The sequence below is a fragment of the Anser anser genome (genome assembly GCF_964211835.1).
Source record: "Anser anser genome assembly, chromosome: 2".
Lineage (NCBI taxonomy): Eukaryota > Metazoa > Chordata > Aves > Anseriformes > Anatidae > Anser > Anser anser.
This window is the reverse complement of record NC_139721.1, coordinates 117133473-117160803: the sequence shown is the minus strand read 5'-3', so window position 1 is coordinate 117160803 and position 27331 is coordinate 117133473. Positions and strand designations below refer to the sequence as shown.

General features: G+C 36.2%; 1 protein-coding gene and 1 long non-coding RNA gene across 6 annotated transcripts; one reads left to right on the top strand and one right to left on the bottom strand.

Moving 5' to 3' along the window:
• Positions 1-13: 13 nt before the first annotated feature.
• LOC310895074 lies at positions 14-14822 on the bottom strand. Of its 3 annotated transcripts, XR_014580420.1 has the most exons (8): positions 14519-14822; positions 14232-14325; positions 9111-9200; positions 8026-8271; positions 7439-7498; positions 4410-4560; positions 1849-2070; positions 14-1465 (listed from the first exon to the last, which is right to left on the bottom strand). It is a non-coding gene; the product is annotated as an uncharacterized lncRNA (long non-coding RNA). The 3 variants fall into 3 exon arrangements; XR_014580421.1 differs by lacking the exons at positions 14-1465; positions 1849-2070; positions 4410-4560 and adding an exon at positions 5295-5744; XR_014580422.1 differs by lacking the exons at positions 14-1465; positions 1849-2070; positions 4410-4560; positions 7439-7498; positions 8026-8271 and adding an exon at positions 12583-12732 and having other exon boundaries at positions 8779-9200.
• Positions 5942-26410, top strand: ACP3 (acid phosphatase 3). 3 transcript variants are annotated; one of them, XR_014580419.1, is made up of 12 exons: positions 5947-6180; positions 11050-11145; positions 12590-12676; positions 13537-13689; positions 16391-16489; positions 18333-18437; positions 19457-19589; positions 20975-21057; positions 22877-22987; positions 23540-23705; positions 24646-24827; positions 25979-26410. XR_014580419.1 is itself a non-coding variant. In XM_083825881.1 (11 exons), the coding sequence occupies exons 1-11, from the start codon at positions 6067-6069 to the stop codon at positions 24762-24764; spliced, it is 1266 nt and encodes a 421-aa protein (XP_083682007.1). In that variant the 5' UTR covers positions 5948-6066; the 3' UTR covers positions 24765-26410. The 3 variants fall into 3 exon arrangements, 2 of the variants coding, with proteins under 2 accessions (XP_083682008.1, XP_083682007.1); XM_083825881.1 differs by having other exon boundaries at positions 5948-6180; positions 24646-26410; XM_083825882.1 differs by lacking the exon at positions 13537-13689 and having other exon boundaries at positions 5942-6180; positions 24646-26410.
• Positions 26411-27331: the final 921 nt, after the last annotated feature.

Below are 27331 nucleotides of genomic sequence, written 5' to 3'. Positions count from 1 at the left end.
ACAGTGGGAATGATTCCAGTTTCATCATACGTTATTTTATTCAAGAAATAATGAAGTATTTCACACAAAGAGATCTGAGAAGCTACAAAAAATAAGGGTAATGGCTGTTTACTTATTGAAGAGATATTTTTTTTCTGTCACATACATACACAAATATTACACCTCTGTATAGTAGGAGGATGACAGTTACAGAAAGAAAGGACCATGGAGTCAGACCTAAAAGAATCTTACAGTCAATCTGGCTACCATTAAGACCTGTCAGGCAATTGACCCAACAAGGCCTTCAGATACTGAGCCATTCTGTCTTTCCAAAAAGACAGCAAGGCTAATTGTCAACTTTGAAAGAAAAATATTTTGTGACTTCAAATAGCTTTACAAACACCTTCCTTTTGTTATGTTACTTTTATAATATACTCTGATCTGATAATATAAATTCTGTGCTTCTGATACATCAGCCTGTGTTGTTTTTGTCATTAACAAAAAGATCCTACTGACAACACAAAATAAAAGACTCTACAGCTGTGTGCTAGTTAAAACATGCAGAATGTGCTGGGCAATCCTTAACTAGTTACGTTTTCTAATGTTGCTATTGTGAAAACTATTTGAGCTGTTACTACAAACGCTGGATTGGAACTGTCAGATGCAACTGACTTCTGAAGATAGTGGATACTTCTTTGCTTGAAAAACTAGCCTTTTTATTTTCTATGTTTTATTTTCTCACAAAGGATAGAAGCTTTGTCAACAGCCTTGTTGCCCACAGGTCATTTCACAGAGAAACAGAGTAATAGATGAGATGCCAAAAAAGAAAACATTCTGGCTCCCTTTGCTTGGACCAAGCTTTGAAAATGGAGGCTAAGCTTATGAAATGTATATTTTGTGGTGGTTTTTTGTTGTTGTTGTTTTTGTTTTGTTTTGTTTTTGTTTTGTTTTGTTTTTAGAATTATAGCATAAGCAGATAACTGCTACTCCATAACTACAAAAGAATCAAAAAGAAAAAAAAAAGTTCCCTTTTCTCTCTAGCAAGAATCTAAGTTTCAGAATTCTCACTGTTAAAGCCCATTCTCTGATCAGTGGGGCCCAAGCAACAACTGCTGTGCTTCCTAAGGCAGAACAGGAAACACAGTTCAGGAAGAACAGCTAAAATTGGATTTCACAGCAAAGGGGTTAAAAAATATGACAAAAATAAATGATTGCTATTTGTGAATAAAAAGCAGACCCTTTTACCGTAGCATCTAAACAAGGGTAAAAATGTTTTCTAATACAGTAAGACAAGCAGTTGTAGCTGCTTCCTAATGCAAAGTAGAACAAGTTTTTTTGTTGTTTGTTTGTTTGCTTGCTTATTGCATATTACCTTAATGTCCATAATGGCAGAGAGCCTTCCCAGGTCTGGCAGCCCTCACAAAAGAGTCAGTGTAAATGCTTTACATGATGCATTTCAAAACTGTGAAGCTGATCATCACACCTCCTTTAACAAGAAATAAATAATTTTTAAAAAATGCTAAAGGAAATTAGAAAGGAAAATGTAAGACTATTTTTATCAGCATTGGACTACTAACAATATCATAACCTTGGCTTCCAAAACCAAATTTCTAGGTGACCTTTCTTTTATTCTGAACCTGTTCTTTTTTTTTTCTTTTCTTTTTTTTCCTTTTTTTTTCTTTTTATTTTCCCCTTTTTTTTTCCTCTGAACCAGAGTTTGAGTTGCTTTCAATGTTTTGTTGGCTAGATATTTTTAAGTGGAAGTTCAAGTGCTGTAAAGGTGGACTCATTCTTCTTCCGCTAAAGGCAAGGGTAACCTTTCGGCTGTCTTAGACCTGATCAGGCTCACGCAGAGAGTGCAATACTCACACAGCTGAGACATTCTTTGTGATTCTCTTTAGCACCCAGTTCCTTGTTCTTCCTCTCCTTCCTCACCCAAATCCACCTCTAAGAAATGTTCAGAACCACACGAAGACCCTTCTTCCATCTCACAGTTTTGTCTTGGGGTAGGGGACCACAGAGCTAGAGCCTGGCCCCAGCACTTCACAGCTACATGGATGTGCATCCTAGCTGAACCAACAGTTCACAGAACTGCAAAAAAAAAGGTCCCCCTTTAACATTACATCATCAGACCATGTTTTCTTCTCTGCTACATGACCTAGCAAACATACCTAGAGTATTTTGAATTCTATAGAGAAACAAAAAAAAATAAATTTCTGAAGTATTTCTAAAATATTTTATTGCCCTTATTCCTGTTCAACAGAAACCCCATCACACCCATTCTTTTTAATGCTTTTTTTGTTCTTAAGACTATCACTAGAGCAACACATAAAAGATGTTCTTTATTCCCTGCACACTCTAAACAAAAACTAATGTCAGTGTTCATTAAGGCTGAACCATCAAACCCAGATCTTTTGCATGAATATAAATTGAAGATGCCAGTGAATTAATAATATTAGCAAAACATTTAAAATGTTGGTTTTCTGCAACTGTACCAGTTAACTCCATTTGAAACACCTGTACCACAGTCTTTTGCTGGTAATAAATCACTAGCAATTGTCTTTCGATTTTTCTTAAAATAAAAATAAGCAAACTACAGTTCAGCTTTGGAGTTATTTAGAATGAAAAGGATTTTTTGTTTGTTTATTTTTTTAATATATATATGTATATATAATGTTGCAATGGCAAGATCAAATGAAAATGGAACTCCCTCCCTTCTTTCAAAAACAATGCAAAAACAGTCAGGCCATATATTAAAGAAAACTTTATATAACATAACACCTGAATAGTCACAGATGCTGTATTTTAGGTGAGATATAGCTTGTGATGTTCACTATTTTTCCCATCATACACAGAAACAATGTCAGCAAGGTGGGGAACGAACAATAGCAGAAAAACAAGAGAAATTTTATGCTGTTTGGGCAATGTGGTACTGAATCGCCTGATTTATAATTTTGTTCTTTTCACCACCTCCTTTTCTCTTTGGATTATTTACAGAGCTGAATGAACACAAAAAATAAGAACAATTTTTTTAAATTTCCCCAAATAATTCACAAGTATGGATCAAGTTCATTGACTATGTTTGATTTGTTTCACAGGACTGCTACCAGTAGATATATCTTCTTTTTTACTCAGTATTTTGGGTACTCATCTGAGATGTGGCAAACACAACTTCAAAACCCTGTTTTACCAAAGGGATCAAACACTACATCTTCCAGAAAATAAAATGACCACCAGGCTGCAGAGTTTTAAAGAGGAAAGTGAAGATAAATAGTGTTTCCTGTCTCTTTCTCACTGTTGTTCATTCTGTTTCTACATTTCCTGGACTGCAAACTTGGGTTCCTATGTTTCGGGCAAACATCTTCATCTTAAAAAAAAGAAAAATTCTGAGTGCTCTGTAACTAGATAAATATTACAAATTTTGGACAAACTGAGAAATTATTAGAGGACTCTGAGTTGATGATTTCCCCCTGCCAGTCTTAAGAAAGCAATTTTGTGCTCATGGAATTTTCTCCCATGGTGCAAGATGTAGCTTCATGTCCAGTCATCGGTCTAAGTACCTTAATTCTTCTTGTGTCATAAGGCTATTTTGCATCCTCCTCATGCACAATTGGGTAAAATCACCCCAACACTATGACCTAGCCATTTGCTTTTGTCATAAGTGCTTCAGAATTATGCTTGGAAAATGTGTCACTGTTTACTGGAACCAAAATTTTTCTTTTCCCCTCTTTTTTTTTTCTTCTTAAAAAATAAAAAATAAATAAATAAAGAAGCTTGAATAAAATGATTACACCTAATTCCAAACCAGTTTAAGTGACAATCTGCAAATTCAGCCAGTGACCAAACTTGAGATGCTTCCCTATGTACATAGGCTCATCCAAGAGTGCAGGCAGAAGTTTCACCTCTGATTGCCTTGAATGCAATGACCCAGTGAGTGTACAGGTTGCACTACACCAACAGCAGGTAGCTAAGATTACCCTTGCATACGTTAACGAACGGGTTCTTTTGCAACTTTTGCACTTCAAAGCCACTTAAGCTATGCTTCAGTGAGCCTTCAAGATAAATACAAGCTCTTAAAATAGACAATTCTGAATAAGTTAATTCCACTTAATGTCATAATTTAATAATTATAATATATGCCATTGAGCCAAATTAGCATAAAGCATTAGCATTATTCAAATAGTTGATGTGTATTTATACTGTGATACTTGGGCAATTTTAATGTCTAATTTTGGAACATTTATTTTATTTTATTTTGAAGCAACTTTGCCTAAAAAGAAAGTAAGGATTTACTTGTTGCAGAATATGACAAGTTTATAGCTGTCAAAATCATAGAAGAAATGGAAGTCTTCCCATATCCCGAACTGGAATTAAAATTCAAGACAAGCAAGGAATTTTCCAAATGAAATACATACTACTAACATACTTACATGTTGCCAGCAGGACCCCGTCTTAACTACTGTTGCACATGAAGGAGGCATATTTTTTTTTTCATTTTGCAAGGGATATGGATTCATTTAGGATTATAGCATGCATTCTTCAGTGATTTTTCCATTAAAAAATCCCACTAGTAAAATATACCTGCCAAAAGGAAGAATGAAGCCACACAAAGTAGAACTATATCATATGCTTGATTTCAGGTTCAACTGTCATTTTCAAGAGATGTTAGCAAAGGTATTCTACAAAAAGCAGTCATGATGTATTTTTAAACATTCCTAAATAATGCCATCCAGCATCACAAACACACAAATTAGTTCATTTCTAAAGTGAGGCTACTGTAAGGGTTGTATAATAATTAGACTCTCAAGCTACAGCATGCACACCTTCATTAGTCACAGCCACTCATCACACAAACACAATGAAACAGTAAACCTTACAAAAACTCATGAGTTCTGAATTTCATGGTAAAGGTTTATGAAGGATGAGAAAAAAAATCTGAGAATCAAGGATTTCTTCATCCAAAAAGCTTAAGACTTTACACCTACTGTAAATGTTATATAGATTAAAAAAGCAGGGCACTCTTAAATTTATAGGCATCTTCAAATATTCTAACAAAAGTATATTTTTGACCTGCACTCTTAAATAATACAGGAAGATGATCAACTTACATTTGTTTTCAAAAAGACAGGAATGGCATGACTCAGACAACATACACGTGATTTTAAGTTTTAACATTTAGGAAAGTGTGTTTATAGGCCTCTGCAAACTGTAATTCATTTGCTCCAAAAACCCATATGAAGTCCAGAAATAATGCTATGCTTACTCTTGTTGTATATACAGAAAGCCAAGAGAGGAGAGCTGAGCAATCTGCTCAAAGCCAGTGGGTGTCGGAAACAGTGCTCTTAATCAGGAACAATAAAAAAATATGAGCTCCAGGGCCTATACATGAAAAATTTCTTAGAGAATTGAGGCCAAAAGAGAACTTGACATAATTAGTTACAAAAGACAAAGTATAGACATGCTCCAATGGAAAAGAAAAACATCACACTCAAACTGAAGAGCAAATAACCGCCCAGAAAGCAGCTTAAAGAATGCATTTGTTGTAAGGATTATTTTATCTCTGGGATGGGCAATTTTAACATATATGAAGTTTTGTTTAAAATAATTATGTTGATTTTGCAGTGACAATGTAGATAAATAAAGAAAAAAGGTAGCTGAAAAGAGGATGAACTGAACAGCAAAGAGAAAACAGAAACAGTATTGCCTAGCTCTTGGTTCTGAGTTCATCCTTTTGGCTGTGTTGTAGTCTGGAAAAATTCAAAGCCCTAAGAAGAGGAAGTAGAACAGGTAGGTTGAAACATTACAAATGCCTAACAACTCCTTCGTATTTCAACCTCATCCTTCAGCTCCAAAAGAGAAAAATCTCAGAGAGAAAAAGGAAATGAATTATGATTTCATTAAATGGAATGTAAACAGTAATTTGAAAACAAAGGGCGTTGGGATTTGTTGCATAGTCACACAACATTCCTTCTGGATTTGAAATTCACCAGCAGCAGTTCCTCCCCTTTTGAAGTACAGCCTCGCGTCTGGGCTGTTCAGCCTGAACAGCTGCTGGAGCTACAAAGGCTTTTTTCATCTGCTGCCAGGATGAGAGTGATACGGCTTCCCAACCCATCTAGGATTCCGTGTTTTGCTTTCTATATTATCTTCACCCTGCTTCAGCAGGCTACCACAGAAAGAGAACTGAAGTTTGTGGCTGTAGTAAGTAGATTTTTTTTCTGTTTAGTAGTGGGGAATATGGGGAATTTGATATGGCTGTTGAATCAAAGAAGGTGTGCAGTTGCTTTGAGTCTTTTTGACTTAGAAATACTACTGCCCTTTGGCTTACAGAGTTTAAAAACTTGAGATAAAATGCTTCTAGTTATAAGAGTTTTCATCTCCTAACCACTACATTTTTTTTTTTTATTATTTGTTCGTTTATTTGTTTTCAGGGTAACTGAGCCACTTAGCTTTGTGATAGATGCATAGCACACAGGATTTCAGAGATCCGAGGTCTAGTCCAGCTGTCTTTGCTTGATTTAACTGACACTCTTGCACAGTCGGAACTGGTGACTCTGGCCTACCTCCTTAGGGCTTGGAAGCTTATGTTATAAGGTGCTTTGAGATTCCAAAATAGAAGACACCATAAAAAGAGAAGTATTTTCCACTTCAGAAAAACTGAATGGGCACAGTAGTATATGAAGAAACAGAAAAGGGCATTTTGTGTAGAGATTTAAGCTGCATTAACTTCAGGTATTTGAAAATGGACTGTAATTGTTTTTTTGCTGGGTTGTTACTTGTTTTAAAGCAACTAGACAGTACTCCAGCATCAGTTTCCTCAATAGCTGAGGAAAAATAGAGATTAATTCAATAAAGTATTTTGGATGGTGAAGGTTGCATCACAACTCTTTTCATCCTAATTTATCTATTTTTTAATTAGAGCTATACTCCTAAAGAATAGTTAGTCTAGAGTTGTATTTTCAACACAAAGTTGTGGGGATTGGAATTGACATTTATAAATAAGAATTTTACTATAAAGATATTCTTCCACCTTTCTGTATTTGAGCCATTGAGTGCACACATAACAGACAGAAGTAGTGTGTCCAAAACATATGATCTAGATTTTGATAAAGTACTTAATAGTTAGTTGTTTATTGGCTGGATTATGTAGATGTGTCACTTGGAGAAAGGCCAGAGTGCACAGGAAAAACCAGTTCCTATTGTTTTCGAGCCTTACTGCTGTATCAGACAGTGCACAAAGCAGGGACTTAACCCTCATTCCAGTAACGTTCTGAGTACAGCATTATCCTCAAGTATTTCAATTTAAGAGGGACAACTAGACACAAGGGTGAAATCAGGCAGCTAGAAGGCCTTAGAAATTTAATTTGCTGAAGAAAACGAGGCTTTTACTGAATTGCAGCTGTTACTGTGTTCTAACAAGAAATGGTCCTGCAAAAAAAAAGTTACAGGAAATGCTTACCATTTGGAGATAAGAGCCTTCTTATCCAAAATCATCTTCCTTATCACACCTATGCAGCCACTTTCCCCAACCACCAAAAAGAGAGAGGAAAAAAAAAATACCATTATATCCATTTATGAAGTAACTTGACACAATTAAAGTTAAAATAATGTGTAAATTTCATTTAAACTGTGTTTCCTTTATTCCTGATACTTTTTCTTAAACGGACTGCCTAAAAAGTTACTATAGATTTAGTCTTATTATCAATATATATCTCCTTCCTCAAGGCATGGATTCTGTGTGTTCAATTGAATTTTGTCTTCTGAACTCACTCATTGAATTTACGTGGAAACAGAATTGCTAGCAGAAAGAGAAATTAGTGAGATAGGAATTGGCCCCAGCACATATCACTAATACAATGGAATCAAATGACAGTCAGGCTACAGTCAAAGCAAGTCTAAAAGATGTCTTTCTGAGATAATTCAGTGGTCATTTTCCATCCTCTGTAAGTTGCTATGTTGTCACCTGAGAGTACTTTTGCATTGTGAAAACGTGCCAAAATGACTTTTTAAAACTTTCTTAGCAGAACTGCACAAGATAAAATATACCTGTGGGGTAGGGGAGGGAAACCAGACAAACGTTCCCTTTTGCTCACTTCCAGATTTCTGCTGTGCCATGGAAAGGTGCCTTGCTCTCTCCTCATGACTTCCATGTTTGTGCTGATTTTGTGTGTTTTAATTATTGGCCACAAGTCTCTTTGTCTGAAAAGCTGTAACACCAGCCATTTTGTCAAAATGCTATTTTAGCTTTCCTTTTCACATGTAGACACTCATCTTCAGCATAATTCTTGTGCACTGATTTTGAAATAGACAGAAGAAAAAATATATATATTTAGGACCTTCGGGTACCCAAGTAGAAATGAAATACTGATTTATTGCGTCTTTATAAGGAAATTTTGACCTGTAACTTCTGCCTCCACACAGGCACTCATTTCACCTGTCATATGTACAAAGAGGTGTGGTTTTCTGAAGTATAATGACTTCATCATGTGTTTCTTCTTGTAAAGATAGGAAGTGCTGACTGAGCTTGTTATATTTGTCTAATCAACTCAAGCCTTTTTAAACCTAGACTAAACACGCTCAGTATTTCTGCATCTATGGTTTCTCTGAACTGGCAGCATGACTAATTCCATCGATCAATTGTTTTTCCATTCCTACTGCTAGCTTCAAAACAAGAAATCTTTCTGCTTGAAGTTCAGTCTATCAATAAAAATGTCTCTGTGAGGCCCACTATTACTCAGAGGCACATAATTCACTGTTATTCGTGGTATTTCTGAATGAAGATATTTTGTAAACTATACATGACATGTTCTCAGCTTACCCTCTCCCCCACCCTAGTTTTTCTCCAGTATGATTTTTCGCCTGATAACAATGGAAGCAAATGCTGGCCAAAGTCTGATTCACATGGCCATTTTGATCTGAAATGCTCACCCTCACACTGTTGTATAGAAACATTGGGAGAACTCAGACACCAAACCAGGTTCAAGCTGTACTAGAGTTAAAGGAGAGGGTATTTAATAACTATCCATCTTTAACTTCTGAGAACAGACTGAGGTGAAGCACTTCATATAAAGAAACTGAAGTGAATACATCCAGCAGGTGTGCTTTGTCCTTTTTATGTATGTCCTCCTCACCCTTCCATTGTCTTCTCTGATTTTATGATGCCTCCTTCTTTTCTCTCATCCTTCTGTGTTGTATGTCTTCCAACAGGCCAGGAAGGTAATCTGTAACCCAGGAGTAATAAATGTTGCAGTACACAACGATTTTCAAGGGAATTTGAAGGATCAATTATTTCATGATGATTATTGAGAAATCTATCTTGATAACCAAGGCAAGCTTTGTAGGGAAACATTTTCTTTCCCTAACAGCATCAGGTTGTTAGTCTAATGAAAAAGAAAATCTTTCAAACACACAAGTTCTTCTTGCAGTTCAGACAAAAAAAAAATTAAAAAAAATGAAAAGAAAGTCTCCTGAAATGTAGCTGATGTAGCTGACTATGACTGAGTTAGACTTTCAGATTGAGTGGTAGTTCATGAGGCTATTATTTAATTTTCAATTGCAACTGAAGCGAGGTCATTTTCAGAAGTAGAAAGCAAGGAGAAAGTTTGAGCGTAAAGAGAAGACAGCTGTCTGAGAAACTTAGGGGTTAAAATAAAAACAGGGCTTAGGGTTTTGCTTTTAGTAGTTTTTGTTTCTTGCTTGTTATTTCCAACTTAATGTTAATATCATATTTATTTTTCACTGTACAACACAGATGCATAAATACAAAGAAGGAACTGAACTTTCTTCTCTTTCATGTCAACTTAAAGAATCTGTGCTGTTTTTTAGAAGAGAACAATCCCACTGTTTCCATTTCTAACGTTTAAAAAGAGAAATCTTTAGATTCTTTAGATCTCCAAACATACATCCAAATACCTTTGGATCTTTATCTGTTTGTCCTCTCGCCTCTACTCAGGTAAAAAGCTACTCTGTTCTGGTGTACTGAAAGTTCTTAGGAGTTGACTGTTGTGACAGTGACATACACAACATGTTAAGTTGAATATTCAAGTATAAAGCAATGTAAATTAGTATTTGAAATCGGACACATTTTTCACTAATAAAAAAGGCTTACCTCTTGGCCAGGTTTTGAACTGTTATTACGTATTACCAAAACAGGCATTTAATTATGTCAGTTTGAGTGACTGTCAATCACTTGTAAAAGTGATTTTCTGTGAAGCTGGATAATTTAACAAGAAGTTTAACTTGGCTATACATGACATATTGAGGGAGGGTAATTCAGATATTTTCAGAACTATTTAATCTAGGGTTGGTACTTTCTTAGCATGCTGGATTACAGACACAAAAAGGGCTCATTTAAGGTTTCTGATGTACAAAGCATTTGACTGTAAACACCACACTAATATTCACCATGCTCGAATGTCCAGGATAGCAAAGCAACCAAACTCTTTGCTGTTACTAATGTTAATAGAAAAAAATCCTAGAAATTTTCTTAAATGCTTTCATAAATATAAGTAAAATTATTAATAAATATTAAGATAATGGTGTAATTATATACACTTTTTCTTCTTTATGTCATGGCATGAGTGTGAACTCAAAGATGAGACAATGTACATGGAATTACTTTAAAATATACTGCTATGAAAAAAGCAGTTGCCAAAAATTTCAAGTACATATGCCAAAGTAATTAAATCCTCATATAAACACATATGTAACTGGTTTAATATTCAAAGGTGCTGCTGAGTATCCAAAATTCAGTCAGATTTCTTGTCTGGTTGCCGACTTGGATGTAACCTATGGATGTAACCTGAGCACTGACATTCTGGCTGCTTAATTTTATGTTCTAGGTGAAAGAATAATCAGACTCATACCCACTAAATTTCAATATACTAATACCTATTCTTGAGTGTAAAGAACATACTCTAATCCTACTTGACTAGGTTTCTGCAGACTGTCCAATATTTCAATTTGAAAAAACGACACTGGAACTAAGATTTTATGCTTGTCTTCTAGATGGGCAAGAAGGGAATGCTAGCAGTAATTAATTTTTTTTTTTTTAAATGGGAATCTTACTAGGTTTTCCGACATGGTGACAGAACACCAGTTGTAAACTTTCCAACTGATCTACACAAAGAAAGTGAATGGCCCCAAGGATTTGGACAACTTACCAAGGTATGTTAACTCTCTCAGTAGCACTTACGTATGCTACAAAAATAGGAAATGGGCAGGTTTTGATGTGTGCCCTGCAGACATGAGCAAATTCCAAGTACTGACAGTGTCTATTAGCAATACCCTGTAATTCATAAATATTTTTGCAACAATACTCATCCAACTACTGTACACTGAAGTCTTGTTCATCATAGCTGTATAACTATCTTCTTACAAACAATAACTTCCTGACAGTGTGTCTGCCTTCAAACAAATGGCAAATTTAAAGATTATCCTTACTCTAAAATTGCTGAAGTCGAACTACCATTAAGCACTGGGATCCGTGACAAGATAAATGAGTAACACCTTCCCACCAGGTCAAGTAATGAATCCATATTTCACATTGATTTCATATTTCATGGAAAGGATGCCCCCCCAATAATTAATAAAAAAGGGAAGTCTTGCAGGAGAAAGTTGATTCTGGGGAAATGTGTTTTCTAATAAGGCTGTTTTCAACCCAGACCTTCACTAGGATACACGGAACCTACTTCTTGCTCTGGCATTTCAACATTAAGATCAAGCCTTAGCTTTTTAACTGTATCTGGCACATGAAATTCTGGAGCAAAGAGAGGCCAATGCATTCCTTAACAATAAGTTGTCATGATGCAGAAACATGAATTGGAGACAATTCAGCATTTATTATTTGAAGTAAGGCTTTAAAGATCTGTAAATTTCAGGCATTCATACAACAGGTTACTATCTCCCTGTAAGTAACTTATAAGAAGAAAAAAAGTTGTTGCTTTCATGAAGATTTTTTTTGAGAGCTTTTTTCTATTTTATTATCTTCTTAGCAACAGTAGTAAGAATGTACTTCTCTGAAGCTAAAAGTTACAAAGTTCTGCTCACAGTCTTGGAAATGAATGATAGAAAAGACAGCGTGCAGTCTAAGACAACTGCAGGTGTACCTAAACAAAGATGGGAAAGAAATTTTAAATGCATGGAATGTAAGCCACAAGTTTATCATTTATTTTGTAATTATTTCTATAATTTATCAGGTTGATAAATTAGCACAGCAATGACAGTAATGAATACTAGGTTATTAATACTCCTTTTTCAACTGTCACTAACTGACATACTCTTCACAGTGTTGCTCATGAATAACTCCAGTAGCATCTACAGAGCCACAGCACTGTGGAAACAGTATTTAATATAGAATCAGGTGCATTGCTTCTCCTGTAGCAGATGTTGAAGTCTTAGAATTTCAGAATGTATCATTTTTTCCATAGATATAAATGATTATTTCTGTTAAAAATTCTTGGTCACCTACAACATATACAGTATGCTATAAATGTGGTTAATAATCATGTAAAAAGAAATTGCTGAAGACAAAAAAGGAAATAGAAAATAAACTTATTTGACATTCTCCAATCACCTTAATCTAATAGCCATCTGTACACTTGCCTCACAGACTGGAATGCAGCAGCTTTATGAACTTGGACAGTACGTGAGGAAGAGATATTCCAACTTTCTGAACAGCACATACAACCGGAAAGAGGTATATAGCAGGACTGCCTGGAGGACAGTTCTCCAGCGTAGCAGAACTATGGACTTCTGATAGATAAAAGCACATACATCATCATATTCCTTTAATTAATACAAAAATTAAGGTAGCAGAAGAACTTTTTGGAAGTCAGGCTTTTATGTCAAGGTGAAAACATAGGCTCAAATCTATAACTTTCAGTTCCTACTGAAAGTTCTTAGTTTATTTTGGTTCTTCCATGGCTCAGTTTTCTGGGTCTGAACAGCTCCACACCATCGAATGAATTGGATATTTATCCATAGCAACCCAATATTTTTCTACCTTGTTTAAACATGAACGTATGGGCAATGTGGTGGGCCATGTTCACATACTTTGTCCTGTGAATGAGAAGTCTCACAGTTGTTTGGATATGCTTGTCATACGGCACAGATCCATTGTGGGGAAGATATCACTGCTATTTTGGTCAATACATGAGGAATGCAATGATGGGAAGGCATAAAAGACTATAGCTTCCAAGAAAGACTTTGTTACCTGCTATGGTTATAAGTGCCTTTATCCCCGAGTTATAGCAGATGGATCGTATCAATGTACCTCTGAAACTCAGATGGAGAGCTTCAATCTTTAAAATCATGTTTAAAATCATGTTTTCTTATACTTTTTGGAACATACAGTTGGAAGGTTAGATCCCAAACTGAAAGATGCTTTGGCAATTTGATTTATACAAGTGAAGTAGAGCCCTATAAAGTTCTAACAGCTTCACTGTTCTGATTCTATGCAAAAACATACAACTGAAAACAGGAAGCCATGATTGATGAGTTAAGTTTCCTTTTTTTTTTGGTGTTTTGTTTTTTAATTTTTTGCCATTCTATCTCCAGTTTTATATCCAAAGTACAGATTATGATCGCACAATTATGAGTGCCCAGTCATACCTATCTGGCCTCTTTCCACCAACTAGCAGCCAAATTTGGAACCCTGAGCTTCTCTGGCAACCCATTCCTGTTCATGTTGTACCAAAAGCAACAGATAGGGTGAGTACTGTCTGGATACTTCCTATAATGTCTTGGCTTTCCCGGAAGAAAAAAAATAAAAAAAAAATAAAGAAAATATTTTATTCCCTTTGATCTCAATCTAATAGAAAGCATCTACTGGCTGACAAGCATGTCACAGGTCAACTGTAATAGCTGCATGAAAATCCTTGTTCTATAGTTGCAGAATACCTGTTTTGTCAACCACACTACCATTTTCTTCAAGGTACAGCTCTACAACTTCTTGATAAGATGCTTTTGGACAGTATTGCAAGGAAGTTGCCCTAAAACAGCATAGAGAACAAGTGCTTTTCCGAGTACCAATCAGCTAGACAGACGTTCCCCTCCTTAGCATGTTGTCTCTTTGCTTATTTAAGGAATGGGATTTACATCAGCCACTGTAATGACCTCTCAATTATTACTTTCCTGTTCTGGTAACACTGAGGCACCCTAATTACAGACAAGAGCCCTTTTATGCTCAGTGCTATACAAACACTTAATGAAACTAGCATTTGCCTTACGGTTCATAATAAGAGCAGTCCTACCTGAATGATAGGTCTTGTAGACGTTTTGCAGTATGCACCTCTTCCTGGCTGACTCAGATTTAGATTTTAATGCCACTGGCTCCTGTGACAAGGACTGTGTAAGGAAAGATGTTAATTAAGAACCAAAAAAAAATATTGAATGTAATGCCAGAAAAGTTCATTTTGTTCCGCCTTTGAGGATAGAAGTTGACTTAAAGGAAACGTATGCAAAAGACCTGTTAAATAACTGCCTGTCCAGTCACCAACATCAGAAGAGGGACTCTTTCATAAGGGATGGCCACACTTACCTGCCCATTGGCCTTTCTCTATTTTAAAGCCATGCTTGAAAACAGGTCCAAGGAGAAGGGGTTCCCACAAACTTGATTAGGCACAACGTGATTCAGCTTGAAATTTGCTTCTGCCCCTAAACAAAAAATAATATTGTCACTATTATTTAAAAATGGAATACTAGGGGAAATTCCTATACCCCAGGATGTTAAAAGCACCAAAACAGTCAGAGCTTTGGCCAAATAAAGTCTCAAAGTTATTAGGAACATGACAGTGAAGTGCTACAAGCTGTTTGCAGACTACAAGCTCATCTGTAGAAATGTATAGTACCCCATCACTTCTGCAGCTGCTTCAGGACTGGGTATTGATGTTTCACTTTGGGTGACGAAACACACCTCTGCAGTAATTGAAAAATCATGTTAAATATGCAGACCACCTGGAAAAATAACATTGTTGCCTTGTTAAGCCAGGTGTTTTCAAGCCCTAAGCAACACAAAGTGGGAAATTGAGGCCAACTACAATCCTGTAAAAAACAAAACAAAACAAAACAAAACAACTAATCACAGTTTATTTTTGAGCCACTGAGATCTATCAAGACCTGACAGGCAACAGTACTGAGCACTGCTTAATGAAGCCAAAGGGAGTGGCTTAATTAATAAGACCTAGAGGGGGATAATTAAGACATACAGCCAGAGAAACATTTGTTATTGTGTAATTAAACATTCCCAAGGTTCATATCGCAGCTTTGAGACTTCACCCTGCAGTGTGCTTCTGTTACAGAGAAAACGTACCCTTGGAAATCTGTCCAAGTGAAAGTGTGTTACTGTCAGTTGGTGGCTGCTGCAAGCCTCATGTTGATTAATCAAAGAGAAAAGAGATGTACTCTAAATGCTGCATGCTAATGTTCGTCCCAAGCCAGAGTAGAACTTCTTGCACTTTAAGTCCTACATAAGCCATAGATATTCAACTTTAATGGCATGGGGTTTTCCTAGGAGCCTCTACTGAGAGAGAATTTCTCTACTGTACGTTAAGTCTGTTCTATTACAAAGTTTGTATGGTTACAGGATAATATTACTGCTGGGTCAAAAATGTTCTAGTGATGCGGCATAAAGTGCTGAACCAGCACAAGCTTATTTTGCTCATCATAACTTTATTAGCAGACTTTATGAGGTATCATCTGTCCTTCTGCAACTGGCATAAAACATGTATTTGCCAACACACAGAGTTTGATGGATGCATATGTATTCACACACTGTTCAGATCGAATACGTACTATCAGGTGACCTCATAATGCATAGACGTGGAATTATTAAATATGAAACCATGCTTCTAAACAAGAGCGGAGCTATTAGGCTCATATTTTTGGATATTTCAGGAGCATGATTTATTTGTCACTCATATTTCAAGTTCTGTCCATTAAGTGGTACTTAAAGTGTTTATCATAATACACTACTTACCTCCAAAGAGCTGAGAGCAAGACATGCAGACTGAGAAGCAATTCAGATTCCAATAGTAGGTAGAGTCAAGCTGCAGGTAGTGAGATTCAGAAATTAAAAGAGGTCAACAGTATCTTTTTTAAATTCCTGATCATGGACCCTGACCAGGTTTCCAAAGCAAACTCCTGACAGACATGCATTCCTTTCAAAATCAGTTAGACTGATGGAAATCAAGCTGTCATAGCCACAGGTAGCCACTGAAAACCTACTACAGTCTATTTCCTCTATTCATGAATTCATGAACAAGGTATCCAAATGAACTGTTATGGAGTAGCTGTATCAGGGTCACTAACAATTCATCTCACAAATGTTACATCAGCAATCTCAGCAACAGAGAAACTAGAGGTGTGTTTGTTAGTTCTACAGCTATTTTAAGTTTTACTTCTCCTGTTTCAGAGGCTGCATTTTCCTCTGAGTGATTGTCCCCGTTTTGATGAACTTCAGAATGAAACCCAAACATCTACTGAATTTCAAAGTAGAATACAACCATACATGGTAAGACAAAATAAAGATTAAATTTTTTCAATCTTTATTTAAATATATCTTTATTTAAATATTTATCTATTTTTAGGCCAATACCATTTAAAAGTATGTTTGATACATTTATGCATTTCTCATGTTTGCTTGTGTGTTTATACTAATTTGTATTTTAAAATATGAATTTAACATTCATTTTCTAAGACTATTTAGAGCTGCATATAGTTAAAGTTCAGTGATGCAAGGGGAGAAGAAATTCATGGATGCAGCAATTTCCAGTTACGCAGGGCAGCACAAAATTAATTCTAAAAATATGATAAAACTTGTGAAACTTAGGAAGGTTTAGGTCTTGCTGCTGCGACTTTATGAGATTGACACTGCAACAGATGCTTCTGTGAAGACAGGATGAGAGAGTTGGGGTTGTTCAGCCTGGAAAAGAGAAGGCTCTGGGGAGACCCTATAGTGGCCTTCCAGTACCTAAAGGGGGCCTACAGGAAAGGTAAGGAAGGACTCATTGTCAGGGGGTGTAGTGATAGGACAAGGGGTAATGGATTTAAACTAAAAGAGGGTAGGTTTAGATTAGATATTAGGAAGAAATTCTTTACTATAAAAATGGTGAGGCACTGGAACAGGTTGCCCAGGGAAGTTGTGGATGCCCCATCCCTGGAGGTGTTCAAGACCAGGCTGGATGGGGCTTTGAGCAACCTCGTCTAGTGGGAGGTGTCCCTGCCCATGGCAGGGGGTTGGAATGAGGTGATCTTCAAGATCCCTTCCAACCCAAACTATTCTATGATAACAGAAGAGTAAAAGAAACCCAACCAGGCAACACTTTGATTTGTGTAAATTTCTCTCAGAGATGCATTTTGGGTCCGTCATAAGATATGCTTCTGTTTTGGTTCTGACACAAATATTCACAATCAGTGATCCAAAATTTCTCATTCCAGTGCTACTGCAGACTGTAGGTACATGGATGGCATACCTGCCTCAAGCAACCATATGGACAGTAGTTGTGGTTATTGCTGCTCTCATATGCATATGGTACACTTTGTAATAGCACTACTGAACTAATAAAGAAGGGGTCTTGTGTTTCTCATACCCTGACATTCTCTCAGAGTCACTTCAGGTTTACTTTCTATGTTTGTTGGGCTAAACCCAACTTTTTTTTTTTTTTTCTTCCTTTTTCTTGGCTTCTAACTTTCTGGTAGCTCAATTACTTTGGTCAGATTCATTCACCTGCCAGGGAGGTGTATTACACCTTCATAGAAGTCCTCTCTTTCAGCTGCCAGCACGAAACAGGTAATGTAGGAATAAGGGATATTATCCAATCCCTTTACTCTTCTATGGTAGCACATAGTAAGAATCCTTATGGGAACTGTTGTGAAATTATTACTTAGACAATCGGCCTCCTTTAAATAAGAGAAGGAAAACCTTGTTTCCTCTTCAGTTTCTTTTGCCTTATCCTGAGTGTTTGCCTCTGCTTTTTTTTTTTTTTATATACTTTCTATTTTCACCACACCTATTTTCTCATCTTCCTTTTCTATTAATGCCTTCTTCTTCCTTAATTCTGAAGTTCTGAGGTGACAGAGCAGTTGGAAGAGGGAGAGAAGGCGGCAGCAGTGAGAGTACCAGACTTACCTATAGCAGGGCTGAGCAAGAAGCAGTGTCTGAAATAGAAATCAACATCTTAAAATGGTTACAAAATGAAAACTGCAATCAAAATCTTCCCTTATGATAGTTTCACCTGCGTAAGATTAAATACTAGTGTGTTGCCAGGTTGGATGCTAGTGAATCTGTATGTATATACGTTCTGTATGTGCTGAGTATCTGTGGTATTCTTCACTTATTTTTCTTTTTCCCCCAGGATTTTTTACAAACAATGGCAGTTAACACAGGACTTGAACTAAATCATCTCAAAATACTTGACAATTTCCAGCTCTGGAATACATACGATACACTATACTGTGAGGTAATAATAATGCAGTAGGGGTTGGGAAAGAAAATAACTCGAAGATATGTTTTAATTAAACAATGCCAATGTGATTTCATAGGAATGAGCTGCCTTCCCTCTTGAATTTGCTTATTATTTTTATCATTTAATCTGAATCCAACTTTAGTGCAATGGTAAAAGATACCCCAAAAACATGGTTTACAGATTGGAAAACTACTGTTTTCATTTGATGTTTTACCCTGATGCACTGGTACCAAAATCTACTCCCTTTGTTCCCTCCTTTTCCTTTCCAATATGTTGTCATAGAATTATTTGAGCATGCTGGCTGGGTTGTATTTATGAACTATTAACAGAAAAAAATGAAGTTATTTGGTTTAATCTATCAAAAGGTAAACATCAAAATACTTACATGTTGAAAACAAGAGGTAAGATTATGACCAGCAAGTTAGAAAATTAGGAGGTGATGATAGCTCAGAGTGAATGAAGTCAGACTCCCCAAGCATGGGATGATTTCATCTGGTCCCAGTCAATATTAGCAGTACGTGAAGGTTGTTGAACATACCCTCCATTTAGAGGTACCTAGGCACTGTAAGACACAGTCATTCTTATGTGATGGGAGAGTGACACTTGTCTATAAATGACCAGTGATGGAACTGGCATCTGGACAACCTCATAGAAAAGGTGGGACAATTTCGAGCTGGATTGTACCCTGAAGACCTACTAGTAGAAGACAGAAAGAGGATGTGTCTGCAATCTTTCACACTAGCAACACCCCCAGAAAGTACCATTATAGCAAGAATATATTGTACTTACAAGAGATTCCCTCTACACAGATGATTCAGCTCTTCCTGTTCATCCATCTCAGGCTGATCCCCATTCCCGCAGAGGGTATTTCAAGGCATGCTGATGATAGAAACCAGAAATGAACAAAGAATTGCAGGACAGCCACACATAATCCAAATATAGTAGTGTGAAGTTGGGCAACAGAAAGATGGAAACAAGAAAAAATATATAATTTTATGTTCCTTTATTACTAGGGTATTCACAATTATTCTCTCCCTGTATGGGCCACCAAAGATGTAGTGGACAAGATGGAAAAACTGGCAGAATTGTCCTTATTATCCCTGTTTGGGGTTTATAAAACAGAAGAGAAATCACGACTACAAGGAGGTAAATCAAAAATGCTTAGCTCTCAGAAAGGAGGATACAATGCTTATGATAACGTACAACATCCAATCACCTTGCTCATGCAAAATTATTTACCAGAACCGTGATTTTTAACTATAGATATTGGATGCCATATTAAGCATGATAATATGTGCTGAATTTGCATTGATTGGGTACTGAAAGGAAGTATAAACATGAATGTCTTTAGTTAGCTATCCTATACATTTTAAGAAATTAAGATTTTTGAGAAAGAAATATAAGGGAAAAAATGAGGCCTCATGGGTATAATCTTCACTTGTCTAATATTAATTTAAGTTTAATTTCATATCTCCAATATTTATTGTTGTTGTTTCTTGACTTTTTTTCACTTCAATGTACTGGTTATATATTGTGCAAAAACCTTGGCAACACAGTGATAGCTCTCTGAAAGCCTGATGTAAAGCTGCTCCAAAACAGTCTGATCACAATGGAAGATGAAAAATTCAAGTTATGTCTATATTGCAAGAACTGGGACTACTGATTAGCTCTGAAACTGGGGTGCACGGGCTCTGCACATTCTGGCTATACACTAGGAAAAGACCCAGGCATTCAGCATGTGATCCCCCGGTATCCTTGAACAGGAAACTCAGACAATGACTTGAATGTCCACAATCTGGACTGTTTGTTGCAAGGCTTTGCAATGCACCTAACCTGCATTCTAAACCTAGGTAAAGAATTATTAGCAGCCTCATCGTCTGGGCATAAACATCACTGGGTCAAGCCATATAATAATTGCAGGCTGAGACCTGCACTAAAGCCCGCTAGCTGGTAGCTGGCCATAACATGAGATCAGACCTTTTTTAGTGTTAATAGAAACACTAGTTATGCCCTTTTCCTCTAAGATGATACAAATTGTGCTGCAAGAAATTTATGCTACCTTTGTTCCACTGGCTTTGGAGTATCTCTGGTTTGGACCAGAAGTACAAAAGAGCTTTGGAAAAAACAAGAACTGATACTGTGTGACTGGCTGGACTGTTAAAATATTTCTTCAGCATCTAGAAAGGAAGAGGCTACCACAGATGTCATTATTACAACACTTAAAAAAAAAAAAAAAGAGGTCTCAGCATAACAAAACTGGAAGTGTCATAAAAGGCATAATTCTCATAGTTCTGATTTCTGTAAACCCCATCATTTCAGTTTACCTGGATGATGAATGATATATTTCCCCTTTGTAAATTCTTCTCTCTAGTTATGTACTTGTGGAAAGCTGAAAAAAGAAAAAAAAGACAAAAATAGTTTGAGGCCTGAGTAGATGTGTTCTGTTTGACACTCAAAATCTTTCCCTTTTTTTGTTTTATGCAAATGTAGTATCATTATTTTCCTCTTCATTTTCCCCATCTTTTTTTAAGGTGTCCTTGTGAATATTATTCTAAATAGTTTTAAACAAGCTGCCAATTCTTCAAAAGAAAGAAAAATGGAGGTCTACTCTGCTGTAAGTATCTTCACCTTTTAAAAATACTGATATGATTTCACTAGTAAAAGTCTCTGAATGAGAATAATCAGTCTCCATGTAAGTTAAATGAGAAAATAATATATAGTTCAGTTCTGCTAATAAGCTGAACACAGGTCAGTACCAGAATACATCAGGACCATGATTCACACCTCAGTGTCAGTCAAACTGTATTTGGTAAATATATCTATGTATTTTATATATATATTTATTTTTCCTGCAACTTATTGATGCAGACTCTATAAGTTGCATCTTGCTTTAAGTGCTTCTAACCCAGAGATACTGACATATAGCAGAACCCCAGCTGTGTCTCCAAACACATACACATGAAAAGGATGGTACAGATGAGTATTCTTTAAAAAAAATGTATATATATATATATATTATTTTAGAGGTTGAAGAGGGTCATTTCATTCAGACCAAGATCCACTTAGCTTATTTGCAATCCTGTCTCAGGCAGCTGCAGGGAAGAACATGAGAATAATGCCAGCATGGTGTGATTCTTCTTGTGATAGAACTTCCCAGCAAACTGTGGTTTATGGACTTCCTGTGACAGAATCTGTCACAGATTTTTTTATTTTTTTAATAGCTCTTGACAGACCTTCTTCCAACAATTTATCTACTCACTTTTAAAATACATTTGTACTTTTGGCCTCTGTAACATCCTGTGGCAATGACTTCTAAACTTAAAAGGAAGAAAAAAATCCTTATTTTCCTTTTCCTTTTTTTTTTTTTTTAACTTAATACTGGTTTATCTCCCTCCTAGCACTTCTATTGTGAGAAACAGGGAATGGCCATTCTTGGTTCGCTCATGAATTTACTATTTTCTGTCTCATTTCTTCTATCTTTCCTTTCCTGAGACAGAGTCCTGATCTATTTATTTTTTTCTCATACAGAATCTGCTTAATACCCAAAGTTTTTCCTGCTGCATTTTCTGTGTGTTTTCTAGCTCTAGTATATTCTTTTTGAGAAGAACAAGAAGTGCATACAGAATTTTCATTACTGTTTTAACATCGTGGGGCCATGTATACTCAGTATTTTTTAAACTGATTCTGAATAATTAAAATGCAGATTTTAGACTATAATATAAACAAGCCTAGCAAACATATATACAGAGATGCCTACAAAGTTTAGATATCAAATTGTTTGGATTTCCTTTAATTCAACACCTCCTCCTGGATTTCCTTCCAAAAGAAGGAATAATGGGAAGAGGAAGAGATTGCAGGTGGGTGATTGGAGGGTAACAGATTCCGTCAAAAATAGAAACCAAACTGAGATTTTACTGCGTAAGTCAAAATAGAAGAAACCACGGCTTAAAAAGTTCTGGAGCATATGTAGGGGTGAGGAGAACAGTCTCTGTATGCAACTGTTTGCTGTAATATCTTAAAAAGGATTTGTATCTTTACTTGAAATGTGATGAGATGCACTACATTGTACAGTCAATCTGATCTTGTAACCAAAAAGCATTCCTGAAGGAAGGGGGTGGGGAGGAAATGCACTGAAAAAAATAGATTTCTCAGATCAGATTTTGTTTTCCTCCAGTATTTCTTCTCTGTAATATAGCCAAAAGATGTAAGACAAATACTTCAGTCACTCTTTGAAAAAGTCCCCCGATGTCTGTAGTACTCTGTTAACATTTTGCCTGATGGTGAATATGCTGAATAAGGTCTTATTGTCAATTTTAAACAGGTTTTATTTTATCTGGATCTCTACTCCCTCTCTAGTCTTTTTCTTTTCTCATGATTCTGGTAGTTCACACTTTACTGAATGTACAGATGGATTATTTTTTTTTTCCCAATAGCATGACACCACAATTGGGGCCCTCCAGATCGCTCTCAATATTTTCAATGGAAAACTGCCACCATATGCTGCTTGTCAGTTTTTTGAACTCTACCAAGAAAGCAGTGGGCAAGTATCTTCTCATCTATGTAAGAACAAGAAGTGTTTGGAACTTGGCTCCCTCTTCCCCCCAAATTCTTTTTCTCTCAAATACTGTAAAAAGATACTAATTTGTTTTAAAGTGATATTTCATTGAGTAGTCCACAGGCACAATGTTATATTAAAAACAAGAAAAATTATATTTGCTGGATATGTGTGTATACTTGTGCTTTGAGAGACAGGAAGAAGAGAAAAACAGTTTTATCAGTTGGAAGTAAGTGGTAAAACAAACTTACCTGTTTCTTCAAATGATAGCAAGATTTCCAAGACATCTCATAAATCCCAAGGTAAACCAAGTGGTTTGGAAAAGCCAGAAGGCTCTTCTAAAGGACCTTTTGACCTAACTGGTGATCTGTGTGGTAACTGGCTTTTGCAAACTGTCTTTCAGATGTCTTTTACAAAACCTCTATTCCAGAAGACCAAATTCTAGATTAGGGCCTATTTGCAACATTCTGTCTCTCCATAAGAAACCTTTTATTTAAGAACTTTAAAAAATAAAATCTTTTTGATGTCGTTAATCAGGCAGTATAGCATTGAAATGCATTATCGGAATGACTCTTCGAAGGACCCTTACCTACTCACTCTGCCAGGATGCACCTCTTCTTGCCCACTTGAGAAGTTCACTGAATTAGTTTCTCCTATAATTACGGAAAGCTGGTCAAAAGAATGTGGGAAAAAAGACAAAACAAAAGGTAGTGTAACAGCTCTGTATTTTCTATGTAAGATGTATCAAGGACTCCAAACTTTGAACCTTTCACAAAATATGTTGATCTCCTTTTAACAGGTGTGGACCAGCTTTAATATAGACAAAGAAAGCAGATATAAAATAAATTTCTCTAGGAATGTGAAGGATAGATTTACCTACCAGTGTGAAGTTAGTGCTATTATTATCATACTCACGTAAGGAGCAGTGTAAGGACACAACCAAAACTAGAATTCCTGTTGTTGAAAATGACAGAAATACGGGTGTAGGTGCTATGCAAGGAGTCCTGTTTATATTAGATGCACAAGACCTTCTGCAGATGCAAAGCCTAAATGGCTTGCACATGCACAGTAAGATTGATACATCTGAATTTCTAGCATATGTACTATGTATTGAGGATACCTTAGCTTCCACTGTACATGTATTGTGCAGCTGATCTTTGCAGGTATAGCAGCTGTTTGCCTTGAACTACTGACAGCTGACAACATTTGCCAAATTCCTCTCTTCCTTCCTGGATATTATTTCCAGGAGGGAAGTGAGGGTCAAGGCAACACTTGATGCTTTTCATTAGTCCTGGTATTTCCCCCTTTCTGCATATACTCAGTATTTTGCTGATCCCTGATGAAACTCCTGTTTGCATTAACTACACATGCAATGTCACACTTGCCCCGTGAAAACCTAGCAGTAAGATTTGATCATGCACAGGAAACTATCTATGTGTTTTCAGGATTTAAGTGTATATTTTCATACCTACATTGCATATGTCAGTAAATGCAGTCCATGGGATCTTGACAGAAATACAAACAAAATTCAGCTATGAAAATATTACCATTGTACCTATTTGTCATTAGACTGTTACTTTGTATCTAAGATGACATACATATATGTCTTTCCTTAATACTCTTGTTGTTTATTTTTTTCCTTTACAGATATTTTTATCGGATTCGATGTTGCTGTTGGCTTGTTGTTCATTTTTAACCTTATACTGCTCTACCTCCTTTATCATTATGGACGCTGCAGGCGCAGAAACAATTACCAAGACATTTAAAGGAGAGGTGAAGAAATGGGAGAGAGAGCAGCCAGACATCAGACAACTCTTTAAGTTGCTCTGGTTTGTATCCATCAGTTTACTCTGGCCGAATTAATCTCCAAAGCATGTTCAGCAAACTTCAAGAGCTGAGGTATCTGTGGCCTAGATCCTAAAAGACTAAATATCTACAGTGAGAAACACTGTAGAAATATGTTATTATTAAGCAATTACATTTGTAGGAAGAAGAAATTATTCCAATTATTTTCTTTAGGTTTTCCACTGCTATTAAACATTATTATATCAAACACTGGAGTGAAGGGACACTATTGCCTTTTTTTTTTTATTGCTTTAGACCTCTTTAGACCCCTTTAGACCTCTGCTTCTCTCTTACCCTGCTCAAGGAGCCTTTCCTAAAAGTCATAGGCTGCAATATTTTTCTTACTTTTGTAAATGGCTATGTTGATGATACATAGGAAAATGTTTTCAGTGAACAGAAGCTGCAAGTACTGTGTGAGAAATATTCATACCAGCATTTTCACCCTGGCCTCCAGCTAATAAAAGCCTGCAGCCTGTTTCTCAAAGGAGTTATACTACTACAGCTCTCACTGAAATTTGTAGAATGTAGTGGGGGCACTGTCACATAACCAAACATCAAGAAGCTTAATGCAACAGGATCTTGGTCAGTGCATACAGATTCAATAATATAGATAGGCAAATAATATTTTCTGTAAAAATACTTCTTTCCTATTTTTCTGAGCTCTCATTCATGGATGACCCTTTGCCCTGCATCTTTTCTTTGATGCATCTGTACTTTGTCTTGAATCAGGTCCCTTCTATAATCTTAGTTCTTTGAGCCACTCCTCGAATGATTCCTCTGGCTATCACTCTGTTAATCATTTTAACATTTTAATGCTTGCTTTACTCAAAAACAAAATAAATAAATAAATAAATAAAACTTGCTCAACTTCAACTCAAAATCACCTATGTTCTCAAGATATCAGGACATGCACTGGAAGAAAAGAAAAAAAAACAATAATAAGGATAATTCTGCTTTTTGTATATTAATTTCTTCTGTGAAATATATTTTATTTGTTTAGATTGTAAGCTCCTAGGGGTAGGGAATGTGTTCCTATAATTGCTCTCTAGTATCATAAACTAGTCTCATAAGCACTGACATTGTATAAAATACTGCTTATTGCCATATCTTCTGAATCAACATTTTTATCCTGTAGTCCTGCAGAGGATACTGTGACTTACGTTACTGTGGAGAAGCCTTTCTAAAAATCAAGACATCTATACAGACAGGTGCCAACAGCAAGTTCAGCCTGAAAGACACAATGAGCAATCATGTGCTCAAGCTGATGAGTCCTATTCAGGTACAGAAGCCTAGAAAAAGCTGAGATTGAGCTGCTTTAGCTCACACGTAGCATCACATCAGTGTGGATATGCTGCTTTTGGACTGACTTTGACTCACATCTGTGGGTTGCAATTTGAAGCACAGGACCTTGGGTGAAGTACCTCTGATCTACAGAGACCTGCCCTCAATATTACAGCAATGGACACATTTAAAATGTGATATTGTTAGATGTATGGATTTTAAATAGCAAAAATCAAGCAGAAAAGCAAAAACTTGTGGAAATAAAGTATTTTCCAAGAATCACCATGTTTTCCTGCAGTAACTTCAGCTATTGGGGTATTCACCTTTTGAAGAAATATTTCCCACTTAGTAAAAAGGTTTTAGTATTGATATTTCCTGATTATTCATGAAATTTCCCTAATATTTCCGTTTCATCTATTTTAGGAAATATGATAATCACATGATGGATTTGATTCCTACATGGTAAGGATCTTTTATTGTACAACAATTGAGGGAAAAGTTGTCAAAAAGTGAAAGGCTATCCTTAAATCAGATGTTTTGGATATACAGGCTCCAGAATTTAACTAGTAGTTCTTATCCTCAGTGCAAAAACTTAAAGAAAAGTCTATATTGTATTCAAAAGTTTTATAGCAGCTCTGAGAAACAAGTTTGAGATGTTTTGGTTAGCAGTGGAATCACAGTAGGGCAGAGCTTAGCATAAACTGTAAAACTGAACCTGGATCTTGAAAATATATACTCAGTGACAACCTGATGCTGAGCTCTGTTACCACGACCACAGTGCTACTGACACTGACTTAAAGATACATTTAGTATCTTTTATTAGAGGTAGTCAGATCCTTGACAAGTGAAGATATGTCATTGACTGATAATGTGCAGTAAGAAGCATTTCTGAGAGATCACACAGTTGGTCAGTTGCACTCCACAAGAAGCAGAATGAAGCATGCTTTTCCCGACATTGTTTCTTACAAAAAGAAGCACATCCAGACAGAAAGTAAAATGTGAAGTGCTTGAGACATCTTTTGTGGCTTATGCTACTCAAGCATAAGCTTTTACAAAGGATTTCAGGAGATGAGGCAATTCTAGTTGCAGTAGAAGCTGTCATGAAGTAATGTTATTGAAGACACACCTTTTTTTTTTAACAGATAGCAGTGAATGCAAGTTGCACAAAATGTAATGGATAGATTCAGATGTTGTAACTTCAGAATTA